This window comes from Manis javanica, chromosome 1, assembly GCF_040802235.1.
Source record: "Manis javanica isolate MJ-LG chromosome 1, MJ_LKY, whole genome shotgun sequence".
Taxonomy (NCBI): domain Eukaryota; kingdom Metazoa; phylum Chordata; class Mammalia; order Pholidota; family Manidae; genus Manis; species Manis javanica.
Genome location: NC_133156.1, coordinates 174,953,485 through 174,966,101, shown reverse-complemented (window position 1 = coordinate 174,966,101; position 12,617 = coordinate 174,953,485). Strand labels below are relative to the sequence as shown.

Sequence of the window (12,617 nt, the reverse complement as noted above, 5' to 3'; positions counted from 1 at the left end):
GGATGGGCTTTGAGGGCATTATGCTTAATGAAATAAACCAAACAGAGAAAGACAAATACTGCATGTCACCACTTGTATGTGGAATCTTAAAAAGTAAGACTTACAGAAATAGAGAGCAGAAAACTGATTGCAAGGGGTTGGGGGTATGGGGAAAATAAGAAGAGTTTGGTAAAAGGGTGCAAACCTTCACCTTAAAGATGAATAAAGTAACACATGGTGACTATAGTTGAAAATACTTTTGTAAAATTGAAATTTGCTAAGAGAGTAGGACTTACATGGTCTTGCACACAAAAAAAATCTGTGAGGTGATGCGTATGTTGATTAAACAGTGGGAATCCTTTCACAGTGTGTACATATACCAAATCACCTCTGTACACTTCAAGTTAGTTTTATTTGTCAGTTATACCTCAATAAAGCTGAAATTAAAAGAACATATTCATTAAAAAGTGTCACAGAGATATCCTTTTATTGGGTGGAATAAAATTGAACATGCAACCTTCAAGGTCTCATGCAAGTTTAAGCTCCTACAATTCTAGTTGGCTAGGGAGAGCCATTTTTTTTTTCTTGTAATGTCTTTTTTAGGGAAGTGTTTCATATTCATCAAATGGATGTGGGTATTTTGACTTGGTGGAGACCACTTGTGCAGTATGTATTTGAAGATGGTTCAATGTGCATCATATACTCCTCATGTCCCATTCTAGAGACAAATGATATTTTGGTCATTTGAGATGGTTTTTACAGATGGGTTATTTCTGTTCTCAAGTTTGTGAGGTAACCTTGCGTCTCCCCTTTTATCACTCTGCCCTCCCATGAAATAAGGAACTGCACTCCTTTTGCTTTGAGGAAGAAAATGCAGTTATTTACATTGATGAATAGCCTTAATTGGGTAAAATAGACTGGTGGTGCTGAGCTAATATCTTTAAATGTCTTGTCTTATGTAATTAATATTCCCTTGTCACACATACATTTAAACAGTTGGAAGAAAGCCTTGTGTTCTTGACTCCTGTCACACTTAACGAATGATTTTTGTCAAGTCATTCCTTTTTGCCCTGGTTGATTGATAGCTAAATTTTGGTCTTCTGGCTTATGTAAAAAGTGTTAACTATGCCTTTCAGCTTGTAGGCAAGGACATTTAAACCATTCTAATAGTCAATTTACAGAGGAATTACATTGCCTGTTTACTGGAGGGGTCAAATAATGTTCCCCTATTCATCAGGGACACAAATCACAGGGCCAATGAGCTAAAGAAGGCAGTATTTATGAGTCCCTGAGCTTGCTGGATAATACCAAGTTCAAGGTGTCCCTGGTCCTGACTGCTGAGGACTCTGGCTCCCAATTTTGGATGTACCTGTGCTCATGGACTATGTAATAGATTTAGGAGGAATACGGTTCGATGCTAAAATGCTTAAGTATGAGCATAAAATCTCAAATGCTAGGTTGTCAGAGTGCTAACCTTCATCTACAGCTTTCAAAGATCTCTCTATAATAAGGCAGATCCTGCTAACCTCTGTCTGCTTCCACCTGGCTTACAGATTTTCTACATACCATAATTACCATCTCAAAGAAGGAAAAGTGAATCCCAGTATTTCTGCGCAGTCTAATTTCCCTTGGCTTGAGCCTTTGTTGAGAATCTCACAATTTATCATTTTAAAACAATTTGACCAATAAGTTATAAAAAGATAGTTACATATGATAAACTATGTCCGCTGCATACATATTTGCACTGGACATATGTTAAACCATGAGTCCTCCATTTTTATCTTTGCCCAGTAGTGAATAACCCTTTCAAACCCCTGAATGTGTCACTATGGCCAACATCCTCTGGCTCTAAGCATGCCTCATGGTCTAGCCCAGAGCCAGAGAGAGCAGGCTCTGGAGAGTTCCATGGCAATGGGCATGGATATGAGGAAAGGTGAAGAATGAGGTCATTAATGCAGCAAATCCATTACAGTTATCTAAGTTTGCTTCAGTGTTCCTTGCTCCATCATGAAGTCATCTTTTAACTCTTACCCCTACTGTATCAGCACTTCTGGGGGAAATGTAGATGTCAAAGACCATTTATCTGGCTAAACTAAACCATCAACTGTTTGCTAGTGGGACCATGCATATAGGTATCACTGATGATGCCAGTTAGGCTTTGAATTGAACCAGTAGAGCCTGAACTGGGTTGGGGGGGTGGAGGCGTTGGGGAGGGAGGACATGAAGGAAAGCATGAAACCTGACTGTCGTAGAAGTAATTGGATCCATTAAGGAAAGAAGCTTGGTACCCCCAATTAAAATGTTTTTGCTTCCTAGAAGGTAGTCAGTGCCATCAGGATAATGAATAGAATGATCAAAGAATTTTCTGTTTCAAAGAAAACAAAATAGAGCAAAAACAGTGATGATCCTCTAAGTGCTCTCTCTTCCACAAGCTTCATAGATAGGGCTCTGCTCTCCTCCCACATCGGCCCCTACCCCAGCCCAGACAATGAACAGTGCTGTCATTACCACTGAACTGTGCACACTGATGGCACCTTAGCTTATTAAAGTGGCTTTGGGTGGATTGCTGCCCTGACTGATTGCCTTAATTGACCTTCAGTCTGACTAAAATTTGCCTGGCTTAATGCGGCTCAATTTTTGTCAAACCCCCTAGGCTATATGGCTCCTGACCCAGACATTTTGTTGCTTTGATTTTTCATTTTTAATAACAATTACACCCCAAAGCTTAAGGAAATATGGCAAACTATGTCAGTAATCATGAAAAGCCTGGAGCAGCCATACCCATGGAAAGACTTATACTTCAAAGTTTTGAGCCCTTTTACAATCACCCTCTATCCCGAATTTGACCTTGTCTTACATCATTGTAGTGGAGAAGCTAATACTGTTATTCTTAACAGGATTTTTCTAAACATCTTTGCAATGACAAGACAGATGTTAAATGGTCAGACATTTGTTAAATATCATCATACCAGCCTAGATTTGGGTGTTAACTTTAATTCTGAGTCAAGATCGCCCTGGTTTACTAAGACACACACAGACAATTCTGTGTCAAGATTGGCTTGCAAAGAGACTTAAATTGCAGGGAAGTTTCAGCAGAGAAAGAAAGCTTTCATCTTTTAGGAGAAATAGGATTGATTAGCAGTAGCTACCTGGAACACTCTGCTGAGAAGGATTATGAACCAGTATTTAAGCTCAGCATAAAGGAATTCTGTGATTACTCATGTCTGGTGTAGGCATAGAAATGAAATGTAGCACACTTGCCATTCCTGTCCTAGTCTATAGTTTCTAATCTTGTTCCCTATAGACAATGCTTTTCCTTTAATTAATCCCTATAAATGTATATATTTTTCCATCTTCCAACCGTGCTTGAGTATCTGGCTTATTGTTCTACCAGATCTATTCTTTATTGGCATAATGTTTTTGAGTCAAATTTGAATTCCCTTCGTGTGTTTGGGGAATTCCTCATTGTATGAATTTTGGTATAAGAAGCTAAAATGGCCTGAACATTTGTTTTCACAGAACACTTTCCTCCCAGCACCTTCCTCCTTTCCCCTTGCAACTGTGTGTTGACACATGACCTGGTGTGTGGGTCTGTATTTCACTCAGATAAAAAGTAGGTACATTTGCCTAAGACTTTGAATCAAAAACTAATGACATAAAGTATCCTAACATTTCTGAGTTCTCTCCCTTCTTTGACCTAACAGGATAGCTTTTCTGCTTAAATCTGCCAGAATTAGTTTCTAATGCTTGTAAGTAAAAACTTGACTCATGCAATAGGCCTTCTAGAGCAGTGCTCCTCAAACTTTACAGTGCAGAGAAATTACCTAGGCGTCTTATAGAAATGCAGATTCTCATTGAAATGCAGGTCTGGGATGGGGCTGGGGTTTGCATTTCTAACAAGCTCCCAGGAAATAACAGTGATTCTGGGCTGTGGTTCACCCTTTAGGTAGGAAGGATCTAGGACAGGAAAGAAGGCAGGCTGGCAGGAAAAAGCAAAAAGTAATCTGTTTTGATGTGTTCTCATTAAGTTAGGGCAGACCAACTACTGTAACTAATAAACTTCAAAACATGCAAAGGCTCCAACACAATAGATTTGCATTCTTAATTATTTAAATTATGTAATGATACTGGCCAGGGACAGGACACTGGGAAGCTGTCCTCCATGTATTCAAGGGGCCAGGTTGATTTTGGGGGCTTGTGTATGTTGGGGGATCGCCTGCCATCCTCAGTCATGGCTTCCTAGGCCACCTTGGTTGTCCTATCTGTATTCTACCCAGATAGAAATGTAAGAGAACATAGGGAATGTCCATAAGAAATATTTTTAAATAATAAAATATTTTTATGTTTAATATAAAATAAAGGAGGGATATAGAAATCTATAAATAGTAAAAATATAGTTTATTAAATTATTATGCAGATGCTCTTGTAACCAGTACCCAGGTCAAGAAATAGAATTCTTCCAGCCTCCCTAAGATTTCCTCTGTGTGCCCCCTGCCTCCCTGTAGGAGTAACCAATTCCTGACTTTTCAGGTGTTCACTTCTTTATGTTTCTTTGTGGTTTTATCATCCTAATGTGTATCTGCAGATGATATAGTTTAGTTTTGCTCATATTTGGGGATATGTCTTTTATTCTCTTAATCTATCACATCCCCTTCCATTTCATTCTTTTGCTTATAATCCATCTGTTGAAGAGCCTGGACTGCTTGTAATGTAAGTTTCCCGCAGTTTGCATTTTGCTGATTAGATATGTGTGGGGCAGCTCCATACGTTATTCTGTCCTCCGTATTTTCTGCAAATCACCAGAGGGATCCTCAGCCTCTACCAGTTTCAGGCTTGATCCTTTTGGCAACACTATAACTGAGATCATGCCATTTCCTCAAAAGGCACATAATGTCTGGTTGTCTCTTTACTGTGATGTTTTCAACCACTGATGTCAATTCTTACATTTTTCAATTTATTAAAGGTTGCAAGTTGATGATGTGCTATCATTTTATTTTCATTTATCAAGTGGAATAAGTTTATAAATAGACTCTTTCCTCATTATCAAGAATTTCAGTTCATATAGGAAAGGTAATGTATATTCCTGATTCTTTCAAGATAAATGAATTGGTTCTTTGTCATCCTCTGGTGACCAATTGTATTTTTCTTTCTTTTTTTTTCGAGTCATTAGAAACTCTTTAATTTAAATATATTTGAATATTTCATGAGTTTCAATCTACTGGAACTTTACCCTTTGTGAAGTTCAAATTGTCGAATCTGTGGCCAGGCAGGAGCCTCCTCAGTTATTTTTACCTGACCCTAGTGATAGCTCTTTGCTATCTGGATGATGAGATATTTTAGGCTTATTTGTGTATTTCCAGCCTCAAACTACCTGGAATCAGCCATTTCTCCAAGAAGCTTTTTTTTTTCAGTGAAAAGTTATATTTTAAGATGTTCATTGCTTTTGGGCTCTTCATTGTTTTTATACTCTTTCATTAGGGAAATTGTGTGTGTGTTTTCAATATAAAATATTATGTTTTCATATTGATGTTTCTACTTCACAGTTAAGATATTAGGGTTTTTCCTAAATCTCTCCTATAGTACATCTTTCTTCCACACCAATACTCCTCATTAACAAGGGCACAGGAGATGAGAAATAAACTCTCAAAAGTAATCAAAATGTACTCTAAGCACAATAAATGTTCAATATTATATAAATAAATAAATAACAATTTCATACTACCACTATAATTAAAATGGCATACATCAGTTACAATCTTTTTATATATCCTATTCACTTTCTCTTTTCATTTTTACCAATATTGTACTTTGTCTTCATTGCCAGAATATTCAAACATTTTGTATTTTACTCTTTCTCATCTAACTAACATATATTATTAATTCTATAAGTAAGTATATATCTAATGCTTATTTCTGGTTCTTATCTTGGTGTTTTTCTACTTATTTTGGTGGTTAAATCTCATTCTCTATCAGATATCCCAACAAAGTCTCATGAAAATATTTTATGGCTTTTGCATACTAATCAGATTTGTTCTGTGCCTTATAATCCTTGAAAATCAGTTTTGCTGGTTATAAAATTCTTACCTCACATTTTCTTCCCTTCCTTTAAAAGTCACATGCTCTGTTTCCGTAAATGAGTAAGGATTTTCCCCCACCTTTTTTCCTTACAATCCAGTTATCTTGCTTGACAGTATGGGTCAGTCTTCTCTGGTACATGATATTTCAGGATATGATTTATATATATATGTATATTTGAAAGTTTTCAAGAGTTGATACTTAGTATCCATTCTGTTTCTTGCTTAGATTTTCTTCTTCAGAGACCTCTGATAGTATATTGAATTTTCTTAGCCTATTTAAATATTTCAATATTTGTCATCTTTTCTCAGGTATGTTTTTATCACTTTTTAAAAAATTTATTTTGTATTTTAAAATTTTCCTTCTTTTCCCTTTTAATTTCTCCTGCATTTGCTTTTGGGTTTATACGTTCTTTTTTAGTCTTCTTTCTCAAAACATTTTTTTTTTGACCCTTACATTTTTTTCTGGAGTTCCATAACCTCATTCTATGATCTTTTATTTTTCTAATTTATGTCTTTCTTTCATATCTAGTATCATTTTCTTAGTGCATTTTAATTTATTTGAAATAGTATATTACAATATTAATCTTTTTTTCTGACATATCTTTCTGGTATGTTTTAAGAGTATGTAGAGATGATATTATATTCCTTATTCTCATTTTTCTTATAATAATTTCATACAAGTTTTGACCTTGATAACTTTTTTAGAAACTGAAATAATTGACATATGATATGTTATTTCAGATGGATGTTATGGTAATTAACATTTTTATACATTACAAAATGATCCCCACAATAAGTGTAGTTACCATTCACCATCTAAAGCTATCACAATATTATTGACTATATACCCTACGTTGTGCATTACATCCCCATGACATTTTTTTTATAACAGGAAGTTTGTACCTCTTAATCCCCTTAAGTTGCTCATTTTTATGTGAACTCAATCTTCACTGGTGATTCAGAGAGGTTCAATGCAGATAGCTCTTTGGACTTCACAGAGCTCTCCCTGTTGTTACTTTTTGTGATATTAAAAAACATGGTGGCTTGATTGGTGAGGCAGCCTGGCTCTGCTCTTATTCCCAACTTTATCTGGACCTTTTCTTTATTTTATCTCTTTGTCCTTGTCAATTTCAATTTTGATGACACTCCAGTAGTTTCTCCTTCATGTGAGGCATTGTCCTGGAAGACAGCTATGACAGGCCAAGTGTTCACTGCCCTGTCCCCTTCAGTCCTTCTCACCATCAGCTCTGCCACTTGGTACCTTATGACTGCAGGCAAATTATTTAGCTTTCCTAAGTCCCATTTTCTTCACTTGAAAGACTGGCATAAGAATAGTTCCTCTCTTATCGTGTTGTTGTGGGGATTAAACAATATAATATGTAAAGCTCTTAGTTGAGCATCTGTGCAAATGATGTAATATGTAAAGATCTTAGCTGAGGATCTGGAATATATGAGCTTACCAATAAACAACATTATGCCCAAGCAGTAAGTTAATGCACACTGCCATGTGAGCAACTAATTAATGTGAACTATGCATAGGCTTTATTATATTTTATGTAGTGAAATGTCAAACCCAATTCACAGGTAAAACAAACTAAGTTATAGATACAAACATGCCTACTTTATTGTAAGTGCAAAAAGGAACTGAGATTTATTCAGAGTTCTTCTGACCAATAATAAATGTATATGTATTTCCCTATCAGAAGATTTGCCCAAATACTCCTGAATAGGTATATTTGTTTTTAAAACATACACTTTGCTTACCATCTTCTCTTGTGTTTGTTTGTATTTGGGGTGTTTTCATCCTGTATATATTCTGACAATTACAAACTAAGCAGCACTGAGATGATTGTTCAGGTACAATTTATTTTTCATTTTCATGCAGCTGCCTTGCTTCCCATTTAAACAATGTGGAAAAATGATGTGTAATTGTGGAAATTTTCATCTGTTCTTACCTTGGCAAATAATTTTAAGTACTTCTTTCTGGAGGACAGCAACTATATCATTATAGCACCTGAGCAGAAACCTATTTGAGACTGGTAGATGTTTTATGTTTCTGCCTCCAACAGATACAAACAATGGACAGAGAAAGGGCAGAGGACTGCAAAGTGGTAAAGTTTTAGGGGTGGCTTCAAGGCCAAACTCTTCATCTCAAGCTCTCCTTACTTTCTAGTTGACTTTCTAGTTGATGACTAGATTTCTCCTTTTTCTAAAGAGCCTCAGTCCATGAACTGTATCACAATTAAAAACCTCCTAAAGGAAGATATTTGGGCCAATGAAGAATGAGAGCAAATCTTTGATAAGAGAGGGCTTATAAAGTACTGAGCTACCGCCCATACATAAAACTTTCAAATGGACAAATAATGCAGTTACATCGGAACCACCTGTCATCTCTCTTGGTTTTCTTTGATATAATAAGCACTGGGAAAATTAAAAAGAGAGTTGAAATATTATTTCCATGGATAATTATTAGAGCTGGGGGTAGTTTGGAAAAAAAATCTTTATTCCCCAGATGTAATTTAATCCATATTGTTTAATGCATAATAGACTTATAACTATGAAATTCTTCTATTCCTTAATTGTCTGTGTTTCTGTTTTTTTTTTTTTTTTAATGCAGCTTCGGAAAGCAGTGATGGATCACATATCGGATTCATTCTTGGAAACCAACGTCCCTTTGCTAGTTCTCATTGAGGCTGCAAAAAGTGGGAATGAGAAGGAGGTGAAGGAGTATGCACAGGTTTTCCGAGAGCACGCCAACAAGCTGGTGGAGGTGAGTCAGGAGAGTCCTGCAGACTAGAATTTCCTGGTGGTCTTCATCTCTACATGTCACTCTTGGAATTTGTATAGACCATTCTTCCGTGGTTTTCCTCGAGGAAGAATGCCCTGGAACTTTCCTTTCCCTCACCTTCTGCTGATCCCATCCCTTGCAAAGGAAACAGTGATCAGAAACCTCTCCTTCCTCTATCCCACAGCTCTAAGCATGTTTTGGATCATGTCTGCTAATTTTCCAGAGCAATAGAAGCTGAAAAAAAACAGGAGAAGTAGAAGGGATGTTCCAAAGTATTGGGTACCAGTTTTGATTTGAGAAAATAGAATTAATACTGCCCAATAGAGGTCTGAACACTCTCTCCTTTTCCTCCTCCTCATCCCCTGCTCTATGCCACCCACCTAAACCCAACATATTATGAACTTGTGGAAAAAATATTGCTTCCCCCAAAGAGAGGTTGGGACTCCTAGTAGAGGTTCTTGGGGTAGTAGAGGAGTGTGGTAAGTTCAGTGTCATAAGTATATTGTACATGTTAAAGAATCTATGGAAGTTGTTTTATAAATGGAAAATTGTTTTGTGTAATATTGAAAAAATACTGTTCAAGGGAAACAAAATAAAACTAATATGATAATCAGGCTGCCTAAATCTGGGACCTGAGAGCCAACAGCCTGGTACAGGTTGGATTTAGTGATATGGGGCTAAGTAGATGTTAGAGATGTTAAACAAGAAATGTGTGGGCTAGAGAAAAAGAATCCAGGAAGGGTGACTATCCCAGTACATTTAGGGAATAATTATCAGGGCCAGGCTCTGAGCACTTAGAAACAACAAAAACAAACAACAAGACTTTGGTATATCCCCACTTTAATTCAAAATAAAATAAAATTACTCAGAATGACAGACAACTTAAATGAAAGCTAAAGGTAAGTAAGCTGCTTTGTTGTTTTCTCCAGATGGCAAAATTAAATGCTGACTGAGTTCATCAAATGTGAAATTCTCTCCATTTGTCTTAGAGTAATAGAGATGTGCTCCAATCGAGGTGGGCCTGAAACACCTGCTTAGTTTGCTCTTTGGTTGCTCTACAACGCTGTTGCCTCTGGGGCTCCAAGACACCCAGCCAGCCAGAGGCTTGCATCAAGCCCAGAGGGAGGCCCTGGTCCCCTGGGCCCTGCCTGAGCCATCACCCGGGACAGCAGTCACCAATGGAGGGTGCAGAAGCCTAGGCCATGGCAGTGGAGCCCTTCAGCTTCCTACCATGACTGCAGTGTCCTGAGGCAACACCAGCCTAGATTCTAAAAAGTAGAGTTGTAATACCAAGGCATTCTCTCTGGCTCTGTCCCCACCTACAAGGCGAGTGCTCCATCACCCCTCATAGTCCACCCATGTGTCCCAAGAGTTCACCTGGCCCTTGAGGAGTAGAGAGTCTTTCCAAGGTTGGCCTTGGAAGCCTTGGCCATTCCCTCGTTTCAAGAAAGAGAAGGTAAAAAAAATAGAACAGAGGTAGAGGGGAAAGGGAAGGAGGAAGAAAAGAAATAATACTGAATGAATGCTATAAAAGATTTAAACATTCATATGTAATAAAATAATGGTATTAACATACAGATCTATTATCACATGTAACTACATTGTTTACAAGATAATTGCAGAATTTATAGAAACCTTAATTAATGGTGTGCTGTAGGCATTGTGGACAAAGAAAGGACATGATTTTAAAGACGTATGATAAACATCTCCTACTTTGAGCCCTGTCAGTGTCTTTCTGTAATTCTGTGTGTAGCCTCATTTTCAGATCATACTTGAAGTTCAAACTTGATGCCTTGTGTAAGTGTGAGGCCAGGGCCAAGTAGTCCTTCTTCTCCCTCTTCTGTAATAGACCTCGGACACATCCACCTTTCCTCTTCAAACCATCGGTAGGTTCACTATAGGGGAATCCAGCCACTATGGGTGATCCTGGGTCCTCAGCTTGTGGCAGAACCAGGAGGCTCAGGTCAGTCCAATTCCCACGGTTTTGCAAATTGCTGTTTTGCTTCCCTTAGTTATTCATGTCTTCCTTGCTGGGTGGACGCTGCAGCCAGCAGCTTGTTGGGATGTCTTCATGCCCAGGAGATGTAGGGACTAGGGTGTGGATTGGCTTCTGCTGTGAAAGATACTCGAATGGAAAGTATTTCTACAGTTTATGCCCTTCAAACTCTGCTGCAGTGTTGATGCATACATACAGAAACGGTTGGCTCACTGAGCTGAGAGTCACCCTTTTCCTAATTCTCAAAGTGTGTATGTCGAAGTAAGTACCTCTCTGGACTTTGGTGTTTGTTCATATAATTTGAAAAATTTGGTTGATATGTTGATTTTATATCCATTGGTGATGATAAATTCACTTACTAATTCCACAGTTTATATCTGTTTGGATTTTCTATGTACTTAATCATGTTGTCTGCAACTTAGGACAATTTTATTTCTTCTCTTATCCTTATGCCTTGTTTTTTCATCTCTTTATTGCATTAGCTGTGACCATCAGTACAATATTGTTATTTTTGTTACTTCTAGATCTCAGAACATTTTAATATTTCACCATAAATTATATTGTTTTAGGTTTTTTTCAGATATAATATCAATTAATTTAGTCATCTTTTATTACTCATTTGCTAAGATCTTTTTTTATCATGAATACATATAGAGTTGTATCATATCAAACAAATTTTCTGCACATTTTGGGGCAATTGTATGATTTTTGTCTCCTTTATTCTCCTTCCTAGGTGCTGGTATCAAAATTATGCTTTCACTTAAAACACTTATAAGGAATTATTCCTTTTCTTTTTGGAAGTGAATGTGTAAGACTGGCATTACCTGTTTCTCAAATATTTGGAGGAATTCACTGATACAGCATTCAGATCCTGGGCATTTGCTTGAGGAAAGTTTTAAGAATTACTGATTTCAATTCTGTTTTATTAAACATAAGATCATTTAAATTTTCTATTTCTGGTTGAGTCAGCTTTGATAAGTTGAGTTTAGGAGTTTGTTATTTTCATTTATTTTTTCTACTTTTTCAGTATCTGATTGTCCATGATATCCTTTTACTATTTTTTTTAAATGTGTGAGGATCTGGACTACTCTTTTCTTTCTATTTCTTTTTTTTTTTTCACTCCTCATATTACTAATGGGTCTCTTTTTTTCTTGATTAGCTTTATAAGTTGTTTATCAATTTAATAATATTTTCTAAAACAGCTTTCAGCTCTGTAGATTTTCATTGTATTTTATTTACTTATGCTCTTATCTTTATGTATTTTTTCTGCTTTCTTCTGGTATGACTTACTATTTATCTAACTTTTAAAAATGAATAATTACAGTATTGATTTTTAGCCTTTCTTATTTTAGTAATATATGCATTTAAGGTTAAATTTCTCCCTAAACCATGCTTGTGTCTAGTTATTTTCTATTGACCTAATTTTCAGCTCGTTCATCCCATCTCCAACTGTGTCCAATATGCTTAAAACTGATCTATTGAGTTCAATTACTTTTTTCTTTTTAAAGAATTTCTACTTGATCCTTTTTTATGTTTGGTTGGTTGATTCCAGTTTTCTGGTAAAATTCATTATCAGGTCATCTCCCTTAAAATGTATATATTAATCTTTTTTTTTTAAGTCCAAGTCACAGAATTCTAGTGTTTGGAGCAATTTTGTTTCTGTTGTGTGGTTGCCCCAGAAAGGGCAACCTTCCATGTCTACATATAAAAATGGCTTGGATTTTGAGACTGGTGATGCAAGACACCAATTGAGAGGATTTGAAAAGGTTTATTACTC

The 12,617-nt window shown here is 36.6% G+C and overlaps 1 protein-coding gene across 7 annotated transcripts in view; it reads left to right on the top strand.

Moving 5' to 3' along the window:
• The window catches only part of CTNNA2 (catenin alpha 2), a 1,115,489-nt gene that overhangs the window by 896,739 nt on the left and 206,133 nt on the right, over positions 1-12,617 (top strand). For all 7 annotated transcript variants that reach the window (XM_073241862.1, XM_073241858.1, XM_073241861.1 and 4 more), the window contains one exon: positions 8,674-8,826. In XM_073241862.1, coding sequence (XP_073097963.1) covers positions 8,674-8,826 — 153 coding nt within the window. The remainder of the gene's footprint in view (positions 1-8,673; positions 8,827-12,617) is intronic.